At 43.6% G+C, this 15,805-nt stretch overlaps 1 protein-coding gene across 1 annotated transcript in view; it reads left to right on the top strand.

The window, feature by feature from the left end:
• Window positions 1–15,805, top strand: part of NBAS (NBAS subunit of NRZ tethering complex) — a 334,140-nt gene that overhangs the window by 198,098 nt on the left and 120,237 nt on the right. The window contains exons 36-38 of the mRNA XM_077750930.1: window positions 2,942–3,106; window positions 5,992–6,105; window positions 6,416–6,539. Of these exons, the coding sequence (XP_077607056.1) occupies window positions 2,942–3,106; window positions 5,992–6,105; window positions 6,416–6,539 (403 nt within the window). The remainder of the gene's footprint in view (window positions 1–2,941; window positions 3,107–5,991; window positions 6,106–6,415; window positions 6,540–15,805) is intronic.

The following is a 15,805-nucleotide window of genomic DNA, read 5'->3' as shown; positions in this document are numbered from 1 at the left end:
TTGAGAGCTATAGTCTTTGACTTTTCAACTTGTAACAGTAGCAGGATGATTTGTAGGTGCGAATGGCATTCAGCGAACCAAGCTGCACCATCTGATAGGACCTAAAACCTAGGAGACGTACTGGGTTTTATTGGCACCTAAACCCCAAACAGTTATTTTTAGCATTGTTGCCCTTATAAGTATACAAGCAACTTAATGTGTTTTTTTTCCTTATTAACATCCAGTTTTTATGTTGTTTTTATAATCAAATTATAATGATTGCATCGAATTGATATTTTATACTTTTCCCAATGTCCAAAGAGCCAAGAGGAAGCACAGTTTTTATTTTTGTTTTTTTTTTAATTTTCTAGGGGATTTTATTTATTTATTTATTTTTTAAATCGTTTATTGTCAAGTTGGTTTCCATAACACCCAGTNCATTTAGAGTCCTCTGATTTGCTCATTTTAGCCACTCTGACTGGCGGAAACATAGTTTTTAAAACGTCTTTTTAATTGAAATATATTTGACATAAAACATTGTTTCAGCATAAAGTATACAACTTATTAATTTGACGTATTTACATTGTAATATGGTTGCCATCATAGCTTAACTAACACCACTACTACGTCACATAGTTATCATTTCTTCTAGTATTGGGACACAATTTTTTTTTCATGTTGAAACCACAGTTTAGAAAATCTTATGAGAAACCTTAAAAACTGGGTAAATTGTAAGCATTGGTTAATAAAGCTTAAATTCATTTCATTTTGCAAGTCAGAGTAAAGTTCACAAGTTTTCTAGAAATTAAGTACCCTAACATTGATGTATTTGTTTTCTATTGCTGCTATAACATATTACTACAAACTTAGCCACTTAAAAACAATGCAAATAAATTATCTTCTCATTCCCCTCGGACAGAGATGTGGCAGACTTGCATGGGTCTCTCTTTAGTCTCACATGGCCAAGGTCATGGTGCACACAGGGCTGTGCTTTTCTGGAGCTGCTAAAGGATGGTCTCTGTCCTTGCTCACTCATGGTGTTGGCGGATTCAATTCCTTGTGGTCATGGGATGGAGGTCCCTGTAGCTAGCCTTGCTGGCTGTCACCTGAAGGCTGTTTGCAGCTTCTAGACGCCGCTCACCCGCCTAGGCTTCTGGTCACTTCCTCCGTCTTCAAAGCCAGTGACAGCGGGCTGGGTCCCCCCCATGGCATGTCCTGGCCACCCTCTCTCTGACCCTGCCCTAACTGAGGAAGCTTTGCTGTTTAAAGGCTCGTGTTATTAGGTTATCCCACTCCGGTAATTTTGGTTGATCTCTTTACCTCGGGGTCCGTGTCCTTAATCATATCTATAGAGTCCCTTTGCCATGGAATGCAGTGTGTTCCCAGGTTCCAGGGATTGGGACGTGGACATCTTTGGGGCCTTCATTCTACTTCCCACAGAGCAACAGGCAGGTTAGTCTGCAGTAGTGCGTTATTTGTGATGGGATGGTGTCCGGGAGATTACTGAGTGATGATACAATTTCCATTTTTTGCTACTTTCTCAGTGCATCACTGAGTGCTGTGATATGGATCTCAATAGCCAAACTTAGCTCCCCTTCTATTAGTATTAGGAAGGCTATTGAAATAGAGGGACTGGGCCTCAATTTTTGCTTTCATTTAAATGGGAAACCTAGGGGCACCTGGGTGGCTTAGTCGGTTAAGCGTCCGACTTTCACTTAGGTCATGATCTTGCAGTTCGTGGGTTCGAGCCCCGCGTCGGGCTCTGTGCTGACTGCCAGCTCAGAGCCTGGAGCCTGTTTCAGTCTGTGACTCCCTCTCTCTCTGACCCTCCCCTGCTCACGCTGTCTCTCTCTCTCCTAGAAATAAATAAAAATATTTTAAAAAAAATAAAAAAAATGGGAAACCTAAAATAAGTGGAAGTAGGTAAACACTAAACCAAGAACTTTGATTTTATGGAACAAGTAACATTTTTCTTTGATCAGAAGTGGATGTGATTGTTGTCATTTCCATTTAAAATGAAATTAATGTATTAGCATTTTTCTCCACATGGAATCTTTCAGGTGAGTAAATGCGGAGTCAGAACTGTAGCTTGATTGCTTCAAGATTGGCAGGGGTTTCATGTTGTAAACCTTTTAAACACTATTAATCATCCACTTGTTTCGATGAAAAACAGAATACCTTTCACCATATGTAGATGGGCCTCTGAATCCTCTCCCTTTGTGTGGGACACAGTAGCATTGTTCAGATGAATAATTTATTTCATAATTAATCTAAATAATAAATACTTCAGAATGACTAAGAAATAAACGGGAATTTCTCTTTGTAGGATATCAGATGGGAAAAAATCAAGAACCTATTATTTGCTTTATAAATGGTTCTGCAAGGGATTGTTTGGCAATGCGCTATGATGGCTTTTCCTTTACCGAATTTTCTTTTGTAAATGCTCCAAGGAGGCATGATATGCGAATAGTGCTTCGTTTCCTGATGCTTTGTTGCTAACAAAGATGGATTTTATTATTTATTTATTTTTTAAATTTATTTTGAGAGAGACAGAGANGAGAGAGAGAGAGAGAGAGAATATCTTAAGCAGGCTCCATGCTTAGCAGGGATCCCAACTCAGGGCTTGATCCTACAACCCTGGGATCACTACCATTGCCGAAATCAAGGCTGCTCAACTGACCCAGTCACCCAGGTGCTCCCCATGGGCTTTTTGAAATGAATTTGGATTCTTGAATCAGTAACTAGCGCAGAGCCTGACACGAGGCTCGAATCCCCAAAACCGCGAGATCATGACCTGAGCCGAAACCAAGAGTCAGGCACCCAACCCGCTGAGCTGCCCCGGCACCCCAGAGATGGATTTGAAAATGTATCTGCACGTGTGATAATTTTACGTGATCCCATTATCACTCTCTGCTCTTACGACAGCGCACGGTTTTGCTCTTGCCGTTTTCTTTTTCTCTAGGGTGACGTCACTGTTCCCGGCAGCAGCGCAGACCTGCTCCCGTGGGGCTCCGCGGCCACCAGGAAAGTCCTGTCCAGCACCACGACGACCACCAAGGCCGTGCTGCAGGCCGTGAGTGACGGGCAGTGGTGGAAGAAGTCTTTAACGTACCTTCGGCCGCTTCAAGTAAGCGGTGCCTCTTTCTTTTTAAAATCAGTTGTGTGGCTTGTGTCAACCCATCAGCACTGCTTTTCAGGTGTTTCCGTGTTGTTACAGCTTTACCTTCTCTAGATCATTAAAATAATCTCTTAAGACATCTAAACCTCCCATCAGCCAGGCAAAGAGTAATTTATTTTACAGAATGTGGCATATTCCCCATAGGGTGCTTGCAGAAGACACTGGTACAGATTTAGGTGTGGTTTGATTAGGTGTCAGAATTAAAATTTAGTGGGATGAAAAGGAAAATGATTTCATCAATGCCTACTTGTTTTTGCTCTGTTTCTGTGGGCCACTAGTCATGAAAAAGCACTAGAAGCCGGCAGGGGAGCGGAGGGTGTTGGGGCTGCTCTAACAACAATACCACATACTGAGGGGCTTAAACAACCATTTCTTCCTCACAGTTCTAGAGGCTGTGAAGTCCAAGATCAAAGCTCTGGTAGATTTAGTGTCTGGTGGGGCCTGCTTGCTGTGTTCTCACATGGTGGAAGGGGTGAGGGAACTCTCTGGAGCCTGTTTTATAAGGGGGCCTGTTCATGAGGACCCCATCCTGCTGAGCTGATCACCTCTGAAAGGCTTCAACTCTTTTTTTTTTTTTCAGGGTATGACATAGTGATTGACAGCTGTATACATTATGCTGTACTCCCCACAAGCGTAGCTACCACCTGCCGCCATGCAACACAGTGCCCTTGACTGTGTTCCCCACACCGTACCTTTCCGTGACTTGTTCGTTCTGTAACTGGAAGCCTGTGTCTCCCACCCCACTCCGCCCATTTTGCCCATCCCCCCCGCCAGTGCCCACCAGTTCTCGTTTTATTTTTTTTAGTTTGCTACTTTGTTTTTTAGGTTCCACATGAGTGCAATCATATGGTATTTGTCTGTCTTTGTCTGACTTACTTCACTTAGCATAATGCCCTCTGAGTCATTCCGTGTCATCACGAATGACAGGATCTCATCCGTTTTTACGGCTGAGTAATATTCTGTCATGTATATACACCCCAGAACCCCACCTCTTAGTTGTCATGTTGGGGCTTAGAGTTTCAACATGTGAATTTCAGCAGGTGACAGAAACATTCAGTTTTTAGTAGGTGCTCTGGGTAAACAGAGCAGCCTACCAGACTCTTCCATCCATCCTGGAAATGGAGCCCAGGCCAGGCCGTGGAGCGGTTGTGCTTTCCGTGGCACGGGAACCCGCTGCCCCTCTGCCCCCTTCCCCGCGTCCTCCGCTTGCAGCCCGATGCCCCACCGGAAAGCTCGGGGGACGAGGAAACCTGCGCGTTTACCAGGTCACCGCCCTGGGTGTATCAGTGACGGGGAGCCCGCGGGAAGCCCTTCACCACAAAGCCCGCGTCCGAGGAAAGCACGTGCGCGATCGTGGGCCGTCCGTAGTGAGGAGGGCGGGGAGGACCCCTTCGGCGAGGTCGCGGGAGAAGGACCCGAGCTGGGAGCGGGAGCTCTGGTGTCTGACGTAGACAGGACGGCGGGGTCCTCGGGAGTCCCTCCAAACAGAAGGCTGAGCCACGGACAGCAGATGCAGAGCCCCTTTCGAAGGAAGGCGCTTGACCCCCTTGTAGAACGGAACAGAAAGGAGGCCTGTGGGTACGAACAGAGCGAACTGCAGGGCGGAGCTGCGGGAGATGCGCTCAAGCGGCTGGGGAGGAGGCCGACGTCAGAGCCCCGTACGGCCGGGGGGGCGTTTATTGTGGGTAGGACGGGGCCTGGCGGGGATGCAGGCGCTGCTGCCGTGCGACCCACCTCCCCTTGAGGTCGCCTGAGTGCCGTGGCGAGCGCTGGCAGGGTGTCCGGAGGAGGCGCACCGAGGTCTCCGCGTCCGGCTCCGGGCGCGCGGTGGTGGTGGCAGCGCCGGGACAGCCAGGGGCAGAGTGGGCGGTGCGTGTTGTGGACCTGCCGCCGGGCCGGGCGGTGGGCTGTGCGGGGAAGAGGAGGGCCACGGATGCCCCGGCCCAGACGGTGGGGTAGATGTCAGCACCACCGACCGAGATGGCGTGTGCTGCACTTCGGGGGACGGCTCTGTGTCCCCTGTCGTTGCGCGCGTCACCCTGAGTGTGATTACGGTTACTTTTCTGTGTCCCCTCTTGGACCTTTTGGGGCTACGTGTCTCGGATGACATGTTTAGCCCTCTGCCTGGCCCTGTGTCACTTTCGGGAAGTGTCCGTTATAGTTGTTACACTGTGCAGCAGTGCCGTCGCCCAGGTCATGATTGGCACACAGCGGGCTGCGGGGTAGTGGGGACGTTAGCGGAGACGTGCCCGGGGCGCCTCCTTCCGGCCTCCAGCTGGGAGGTTGTAGCAGGGGAGCTGTGAGGCAGGCCCGCAGGCAGGTGGCATGTGAGCGTGGACAGGCCCCCGCTAGTGGGGGAAAGGCCTAGAAGCTGGTAGGACGCGTGCAGTAGATCGGTTGGTTGGAGTGAAGAATTAGCCCTTAATGTCAACTAACATCAAGGAACTTGAAATGTTATTTTACGTAGTTTAGACTTGATGCTCTTGCCTGTTGATATTGCTCAAAGCTGGGCAGTGATGTCTGAGGAAGGTGATTCTGACTGTAGGGCAGAAAGCTTGCCGTGAGCTTCACGCTGTTTGCTGCTTTGTTTCTGATTCACTGATGTCAAAGGGACCGGGAAGATACAGAGGTGCTGCAGGGTCAGGCGGACGTGCTGCTCTTAGAATGTAGTTGTTGTTCTTCCGTCCTCTGCGGGGTGTCTGAGTCACTCTGACACACTCCATGCAGATCACACTCTGCACATGGGTCAGTGTCTCCTGAAATAATCCCGCCTTCCCTTTCCACCCCCAGGGCTCTTTCATTTTATCCACTGTTCCTCACTTTGTTCTATTTAGGGGCGAGAATTTGGCGGTGCTTATCAGACGGGAACCATAGCCAATGAAGGTCTAGAAAAACAAGGCTGCCATCCTTTCTATGAGGCAGTCCTCTCCGATCCCTTTGCCACAGAGGTAAGGGCAGCGTGCCTGAGAACACAGATTCAGCTGTCGTGCTATTGTGGGCATTGTAGTGTAAACAAAAACTAAAATGATGCTGAAAATGTACTTCTTTGGCTTCATTCTTACTCATGTTATTGATTGGTTTTATATGACTTGTGTATATTATGACATAATCTATTTAAAACTTTACATAAAATAACATGCTTTAGTGAGAAGTTATTATTCACCTCATCAGGAGATACAAAAGCCTATGATTCTGTTCTTAGAGTATCTTCACAGGAGAAAAGACACCCTACTAAATGGTGTAACTGCTTCTGTCTAGTCTGCAGTGACCTGTGACCCTTATCAGCACGTTCTGGGAGAGAGCTTTGCGGAAGTATTGCTAAGAACTGGAAAGCTGGCAGAGACTAAAACGGAAGGAGAGGAGGTGTTTCCGACAACAGAAGGTATGAAGGAAAGTTCTAGCTCTTGACAGTTTGTAAGTCTTATTAGGAGATCCATAAGTGAAAAAACTATCTGAGTGAATGGAAGTAGGGAAAAACAAGAATATACATTTTCAGTAATTTTGAATAGCTTAACTTGACACCATCATTCACGTCTTTAAAACATTTATTGAGTACCTTCTGTTTTCTGAATACTTACTAGTATAGAGGATTTAAATGGATAAGGATGATATAATTACTGTATTTAAGTTTGTAGTTATGCAAAGTGATTCTTAACAGTGAATGTTATAGAGTGCTCAGTAAACATCTGATGCTTTCTGATTTTATGTGTTAATTAAGAACTCTGAAGTATTTGCTTCACAGAACATAGATGTGTATTTCATTTAAGAATTTTCTGCATGGCAGCATATCTTTCCAAATAGAATTTTTTGAAAAGAATTCATTGTGCGTAAGGTCACCAATGGCATTCTGCCATTTGTACGTTTTTTTCTCTTTTGTCTCCTTAACTTCTTTTTAAGGTTCCAGGGTAGTTTCCTGACTATTTTCTTTCATTTTCTGCTCTGTCATCCTTAGTGAATACCGCATGATTTAAAGGCTGCTGGAGCTCCAGCCATCTTGTCTACATTCCAGGCATCAGTAAGAAAAGAGGAGGGAGGGCCAAACAGTGTCCTTGGCAGTCCTGTCCACACCTGCCACTTACATATTTCCGGCTGTCTCTCACTACCAGTAAATCTGGATGATGCCATCTTAACTGAGCACATCGATGTATGGGATAGAATTTGGGAAAATGTATATGCGAACTACAACGGCCATTTCCCCAGAATCCTGATACTGTCACTCATTTTTGGATAATCTTTTCTTAATCGGTATTTATATGTAGTTGGAAAGAGGGGGAGCAAATACCACTTGAATACCAGAGGTTTTTGTTAAGTATACCATTTTTCTTCAGTTCTGAATGCATGTGTTTTTTTTACCTCTTATTTCTGAAATCAGGGTCTCACAATTAATGAGTACATTTTTGTTTGTTTGTTTTTCTCCAAAAATCTATTGTTAAATTCATGGCATGTCTTACAAACAGTGCTGAATACACATGAAGAGTGTAGTTACATTGCTGTTTGCCCTTTTAATTATTCTTTATTATTTTCTTTTTGTAATTGTCTTTTAAGTATTTTTTTTCAGTTCTGTAGACTTTTATTTGTAGATGGCATTTACTTTGTCTCCTGAAAGAGAAGCCCTATATCAGATGCTATTAGTACAGCATTTTATTTAATCTGAATGACTTAGATTCAGATTAATGATAAATATTATTTAAATAAATTTTATTTAATCTGAATGACTTAGATTCAGACCACCTGATAGTTAACCATCAGTCCTACTTTACAGGTAAAGAATCATGTCTCAGAGACACGAAATAGTGTTTTTTGTTTTCTTTTTGTTTTTGTCTTTATTTTTGTTTTGAGTTACAGAGCCAGTGGTTGGTTGAACTTAATTCAGATTCAGCTTTGTCCGATCACTGCAGTGGGTAGTAGGAACCAGCCTCTGCAGGGTGCTGTGTTAGACCCCGAATCAAAAATGATAACAGCCACGAACAAAAACATGCCAGTGTCACTTAGTTGGATATTTTCCATTTAAAATTTGTTAATATGTCGAAGATCTCATTTTTGCAGGGTGGAGTTTGTGATGAGGAGGAAAAAAAATCATCCGGAAGAGTAAAAGCACTTCCAAATGGAATTATTGTTTGTTCCCCTTTCATTTTTCCACACATGACCAGAGATACCAGAGGAATAGGAGGTGTCCTCCGTTTCACCCACGTGTTCCTCAGACTTGTTTCTGGATAAATTCTCTCTAATTGTTTGCTTATGGATCAAAGTATGAATGATTATTGAGATGCTTTGTAGAGACAGAATCTAAGAACTTAGGAAAATAGTGGGTTGGATGTCGAAGTGTATCACCCATTGATTGGCATAATAATGGGGTAGAATCATAACCAGGAAGTTTGGAAACATCGATCGATACAGTGTTTCTCTTTAGCTTGCATCCTACGTACATGTGCGGATGTGAGTATCTCTCATACAGAAAGCATGCTTCGTACACAGGCTAAACGGTGGCATCACATTGTGAAGGTCTGACAGATGGACGCCTTCTTAGAGCAGGCAGCCCCCCTCAGACTGCTTTCTCAGTGGTTTAAGGCTTCTGTTATTTTCCAGAGCTGTATTTCTCGAGAAAGTAAAGGCCCTCCTGAGGCACAGATCTCTGGGTTAGTAGGCCCTTTTCATAGGGTCTTGAGAGTACTTGACCATCTCTGCTGCACTTGGTAACTGAATGGTGGGACATCCAAGTGATCTTGAGACGTGAAGCTGGTAGAGATGCTATCTTCAGGCGCAGTGGGGAGTAGGGGACACGTGCCTGATGCTGGACCAGGGGTCCCCCATCCGGTGCCTTTTCTCACCACGTATCCTTGACTCACCGAAGGAATGGTCCTTGAGCCGCCTGTGTGCTCGGCACCGTCCCTGTACTTGGAATGTGAAGTCACAGAAGACATGGTCCTATCCTCCAAGGGCTTACTGTCCAGGTGAGGAGACAGACACATTTGTGTGTGATAAGGACTATAAGAGCGGACGCAAGAGGTGCTGAGGTTATAGAGTGTGACAGCCAAGTGGAAAGGTGGCTTGAAGAGCTTCCTGGAGCTGGTGATACTTGACCTGGGATTTGAAGGATGAGGAAGGGCAATGCACATCAAAAGAGCAGGGGGAATTGTTTCATGTTAGAACTCCTTGGGGAATTTTTAAGAAGAACTGAAGCCTGGGCTCCACTATATTCTGACCTTGTATTTCAGAACCTCTGGAGGTTCTGTGAGCCTGTGCCTGAAATATTTCTAGAGTTCCTAAGACAGTTCACTGGGGAAGCCATGGTTAAGACCTTTTGGAAGTTTCACTAACATGCTAGCCTCTCCCCACCCATCACGCGTCTGTTCTTCAGTCCGACACACGGGCTTTCTAAACCTCTCAGCTGGCAAGTCTGGAGAATGCCACCTATACCTTTTGTGTCTGTGTCTGGTCTCTTCCCACTGAGGGTCAGACCCTGAGTGTCCTATGTGTTTCTAACATGTTTACAGGGCTTCTGAGGTTTTCCATGTGGTATATGAGAAATCAGCCTCTCCACAGTGACGAGAGTGAGCACAGTGTGTGTGTTCCAGTCGCCGGGACAGCAGTTGAGGCCATGCTCTTGGCGAATCTGAACCCGACTTCCCAGGGGCGTGTGTACTATTCTTAGTAGTGTCTGTGAGATTTTAGTTGGACTGCAGGTGGGTTTTTTCTGGCATGGTGTTTCTTCAAATTGTCTTTTCTGGCGCTCAGATTTTAATAGTCCACCAAAGGAAAGAATCCAAGTCCATTAAAGGATTAAAAATTTGCTCCCAGTATTGTTTAGTTGAGTGGGAAAAAGATCTCAGAACACTTGTGTATATTAAGAATGGATTTTTTTTATATGTAAAGGTAATTTTAATAATAATATCCCTTTATGTAATTTATGATGCATGTTCCTAAATGCTATCAACATTTGACATCTCTTGATAATGCTACTTTATCTGAAATAGGTGTCTTCGGGTACTTTATAAAATCAAATATTTGTCCAAAAGTCAGCAGATTTGAAGAGTGATCTAGGCTAAATGACCCAAAATAGAAGTTGTGAAACTATGACTTCTGACTTTGGTTGAGAAATAGGTCATGATACAAATTAAACTTCCCAATATGATCTGGCTTTTCAGAATTTTTTAATAAAGTTGATGAAAAGCTTTTTCTGGAGACTAGCTGAAGAAAATTGATCATTATTTATTTAGCTAAATGAATGATTTAATGGCTAATGATTTCCAAATCAATATTACGGGCAGCTCTCCTATGTGAATTTAGTTCTGGAATTAGATTTCTCATAGAGTGCTTTCCAGAGGCACTTAGTTTGCAGAGAATTAGTGCTTGGAGGCTTATGCATGATTTCATCTGATTTTGACTGAATAACTTGTTTAGAAAATGCATTATATTCAAGATTTTAGAACCAGCATTACAAATTAGATTNGGTACCGTAAAACCACTGTGACTCTCTAGTCATCGTGACATCTGGTGAGCCCTGTCTGTGATCCGTCTACTTCAGATCCTCACTGGATAATCTTGTCAAATGTTGCTTCAGTGCCTTGCAGATTCAGAGAGTGAGCAGCTTTCTGTGTGTGGGGTTTGATTTTCCCTTGAAGGTTTCGGTGCCCAGAGATGTGGCTTCATGTAACGCTAATTACCTCCCAGGGGCTCCGTCTCCAAATGCCATCTCACCGGGGATTGGGGTTTCAACAAATAAAATTCGAAGGAGCACAGACGCTTAGTTCATAACACATTCTTTACAAATTAGCCACCTTTCTGTGTTTGGGTGATTTACATTAGATTTCCAAGCCTGCGTAAAAAGCAAGATAATGCTGTCTCCTTGAGGGGGTTTTTGTGACCCGTAGAGCTAATTCATGCAAAACATCTTGCTTATATCTGGCTCGTTGGAGCAGATATTTTGAAAATCATGGGTATTTTTGTTTTATACTAATAATTATTTGCTATGTAAAGAAATGGCATGAGCACAGGCAGAGAGTTTGCATATAAATCATTAGAGTATCAGACTAATTTAGCAGGTGTGTAGGACCGGATAATACCAATTAAAACTGTAAACTAAGGTTGGCCCATATTTATAGAGACCTTGAATATCAAATAAAATTTAATTTTCATTCTTCAGGAAACAGGAAACCATCGAAGAGCTGCATGCCTGCCTGTGTGTTCATGTATGTGTGTGTTTTAAGCTGTTGAGACACGATTACACTGATGCTTGATGAAAATTAACAGAAAATTAGTATGAAGGTACGGTTTCAGAATGGATTGGAAGGCATCAAGTAGGGTTGGAAGGTTGCTGAAAGAGTCCAGTGTTTATATTCTAGTGTGTGGCAGTGAAAATAGAACGTCTGTGGGGAAGACTTTTTGGAAATGAATCAGCCTGCTTGGGGGGCTGATGGTGGGGAGCCGCGGAGAGCGTGAAGTCCAGGATGACTCTAGGATTTTATGGTTTGCTAACTGGGGAATAATGCTCCATTTTCAGAAATAGGAATGGTACTGAGGAGACAGTAATGTGGGGAAATATTTGAGTGGCAGTGTCCCAATAACCGCTTGGTAATGTAAGTCTTGTGAAATGGGTCAGGGCGCTAGAGATTCAGGTGAGGAAAATACACTGAGGTATCAGCTGAAATTAAGACCATAGCTGAGTTCTCCTGGGAAGACAGTGTGAAGTGGGGTTGACAGGTAGGGATGAAATCGTCTAACTGAATTCCCACAGTCAGCGGTTGAGGAGAAGAGGATTTGGTGACACTGACACAGAGGAGGGTCATTTGAGGAGATCTGAGGGGAAGCCTGTGACCCTGAAAGCCAAGGAGGGACCGCGTGTCAGCGCCTCGTGGTTCGGTGAGATCTGAGGGAAGATGGAAAGGGCCGTAGAGTGGGTTAGAACGGAGAACTCTCAAGGGAGGAACGTTTTTTCCCAAGACTGGTGTGATTTATTTATGTGTTGGCACAGGACCAGTAGAAAGGGACTTTCTGTGATTCCAAATCCCCTTTGCTGGTGAGGAAAACCGCTAACTTCTTCCACAGAGAGGTTGGGAGGAGTCACTAAGTAAGGGTCGGGCGCCCAGCGAGAAGAGGCTGAGGCTGAATGACAGTGAGGATGCGGCAGAAGTGCATCACTACTCAGGTGTGGTTAGGTCCGCTCTTGTCAGCCTGCTGCAGTCCGTCTACACACTCGATGCAGGAGCTAACTCATTAATAGTTATGATTTATATGAAATGGACGTAATCACCTGTTACAGCTCTGGCAGTTATTAATGGAAGAACCTATTATCTGTCTTTTTTTTTTTTTTTTTTTGGTGGGGGGGCGGAGGGAATCACAAAGTGTCCTAACTGAAGAAAATCATTTGTTTCCTCACGTCTGTAGTTTTTGGTGTGGGGCGGGGAGAGGGGATTTCTAGGTGCTTTCTGTATGCTAAAGAGATGATGATACACGCTGAAAATTAAGGCTCTGATCTAAAATCCAAAATGCTTTAAAAACCAAAAGAACTTTTTGTAACTTGTTTGACATCAAAACCTGAATTAAACCGACATAGGTTATTTAATCTTTGCTTTATCTCATTTAGTGTGAGCATTCAAATGTTTTACAGCAGAAATGTTAACGTCTTTGATTTTGGGTGCTCTCAGACCGTGCTGAAGGTATCATATCATATGTAATATATTTCTGGCATAACTTCCTGAAAGTCCAAAACATTTTGAGTTCTGGGACACAGAGTCATGTAATAAATCAGTGGTGGGTCTGAGTTCTATTTCTGAAGATGGCTTCCAACTCACTGTACCATTCTTCCTGGTTTTATAGTTTATAGGTGCTGTTTTAGTTCTAAAATGTACCTGGGATTATGGTTTTATTTAGGTATGGTAAGACACCCAGACATGGAAATGATGGTCATGAAGGAAGTTTATACTCGCAGATCCCTAGACAGGCCACCCAGGGCCCCGTTGTTACAGCAAATACTCGGTACCCAGGAAGAGACAAGTGACATGCACTTGGGGAATCAGAAAAGACCTGTTAATTTTGCATCGATATCAGCCAAGCGGAGTCACCGCCAAAGGCTGAGCCCAGAGCCTTAGCCATCTTTTATGCCTGGCTAGCTTCTGGGTACTTGGAAACTTTCTATTGGCCGCACAGGGTGGAGGCGGGCATTATCAGTTGTGCTGCTCTGGCAGTTGGCTGATGTAAGAGGCAAGCAGGATTACAGAAGCCAAAAGCATTCAAGGGGAGTATCTGGCCTCGGACATCTGGCTGGCCTTTTTTTTTCTTTTCTTCTTTTTTAATTAAAATGGCTAAATTTATTTACTTACTTTTTCTTTCATAGTTTATTATCAAGTTGGATTCCATATAACACCCAGTGCTCATCCCAAGTGCCCTCCTCCATGCCCATCACCGCCCTTCCCCTCTCCCCCCATCCCCATCAGCCCTCAGTTTTTTCTCAGTATTCAAGAGTCTCTCATGGTTTGCCTCCCTCCCTCTCCCCAACTATTTTTTCCCCTTCTCCTCCCCCATGGTCCTCTGTTAAGTTTCTCCTAATTCTCCTGTAAGTGAAAGCATATGGTATCTGTCTTTTTCTGTCTGTCTGGCCTTTTTTGTTTATTTGTTTGTTTTTTACTGTTTTTATTTGTGTGTGTGTGTGAGAGAGAGAGACAGCATGAGCAGGGGAGGGTCAGAGAGAGAGGGAGGTACAGAATCTGAAGCAGGCTCCAGGCTCTGAGCTGGCTGTCAGCACAGAGCCTGACGTGGGTCTCGAACCCACGAACTGTAAGATCATGACCTGAGCCAAAGTTGGACACTTAACCGACTGAGCCACCCAGGCGCCCCATGGCTGGCCTTTTTTTTTTTTTTTTTTTTTTTTTAAATCTGCTCTTGCCAGCTCTCCTTCTTAGCATGGGGGAACACTTGGGTCAGCGTGGAGTCGGAGGCAGAGGCAGCAGAAGCGTGAGGAGAAAGCCTGGGCAAACACCTTTCTTGAGCTTTCCATGGGAACGAATAGGGGAGGGGTTGTAGGCAAACTTGATTGAGCCTAAAATAGATTGTTTGAATAATTTTGTAAGACTCCAGGCTGTAGTTTTCTCTAGTTGTCCAGTACCTGGCCCTGGGGTGGTTAGAGTGGAGGAATATAAAAGCCACTGGAGAGAAAGTGGTTCAGAGTATTGGCTCTGGATTGGTTGGTTTGCATATCAGAGGTGTGCTCACAGGCAATTTGTTTACTATCTTTAGGAATTTTCTAGCTCTGGGAAGGACCGTCTTTGCAGGATTATCAAACACCCAGAATGTCAAAGCATCATAAAATACAGGAAAAAAAAAAAAAAGATTAACACATTTGTGTATGTGAAATAAAATCTATGTGACTATTATTCACTTGAAGCAAACATTTATATTTTAGGGTGATTATTGTTACGGGTAAAAGTAACAATGATGATTCTTTAGACTTTTTCCTGAGGGTGATTTTTGCCATACTTTGAGCTCATGGAAATGAACCATTTCTTTTCTCTTTCCTTCTATAATAAGCTTTGTATTCAACTGTATATGTTCAAGAAATACTAGAGATCATCTTGTCAGTTGTATCTTTGAAATAGTATAACTTTTAAAAATAAAACTACTGGAATTTAGATGTTCAGGTGAAGATCTTCTTCTTGAATGGACTTTCCTGAGGACTAGGCATTTATTTCAATTATGTTGTCAATCATTCATTTTATTGTTGTTTCAGTTTGTTGTTGGGTTGTTCTTGTTTGGGAATTTCCTTCAGGGTCTGAAGCATATTCATTGGAAGATCTTCTGGAGTGTTTTCATCACTTGAGGGTGCTTTGGTTTTGGGATACAGACAAATGCACGTTAAGTGGAGTGAAAGGTTAAGTCAGTGATATGATTTAAAAAAAAAATAGATCTGACTGGAAGATAGTAATGGAACTGATATTCCCAGATTGCTCCCAATCATAACTCTAAGAGGGATGGTCCTTCAATAGCCAGAGCAATAACCACTCACCTGAATAAAAGCTCCTGAACTTTGAGGAGACTGGGCTAAATTTGATAAATGGGTTCAGATATGTTTATTTGAAAACGGGCTTCTCTTGTGCACAAAGAAGGGAAGTATCTGAAAACAGAATGGGAGTGGACAAAAACTAGGTGGGATTGCAGGTCACTTTATAAGAAATAATATAAGAAAGGAAATGAAAAAGGAAAAATTACTAGTATGTAAAACTACTGGACTTTTTTCCCATCCAAACTATGGATCCTGAAGGACTATTAGGCAGGCATCAAATGGTAGAATATATAAGGCAGATAGAAGTCAAAATGGTCACCCAGGGGTTTTATGCATGTGTGTGCGTACACTATGCAGTTTCTAGACACTAAGTAAATTTTCCACATATTGTCCAGAATGTTCTGCAGCTTAAACTTACATGATTTTTCTTGCATTATCTCCTGATGTCCCAAAGATAAGCTAACCTCTCCAGCTTCCGGTTTTGATAGCGTTCCAGAAACACACACCCCAATACTGTTTCTTCTTTGCTCTCATAATTATTTGTAGAAAATTTGATTTGGGCTCTTTGCACTATATTTTTTAATATTTATTTGGAGACTCTCTTTTGTCCTAGTGTGTTTATCCCAGAGGGCAGAGACTGATTCTTAGGGCAA

The sequence above is a fragment of the Crocuta crocuta genome, unplaced genomic scaffold (assembly GCF_008692635.1).
Source record: "Crocuta crocuta isolate KB4526 unplaced genomic scaffold, BGI_CrCroc_1.0 scaffold129, whole genome shotgun sequence".
Lineage (NCBI taxonomy): Eukaryota > Metazoa > Chordata > Mammalia > Carnivora > Hyaenidae > Crocuta > Crocuta crocuta.
The sequence above is the reverse complement of the archived record's forward strand: the minus strand, read 5'-3'. Positions and strand labels throughout refer to the sequence as shown.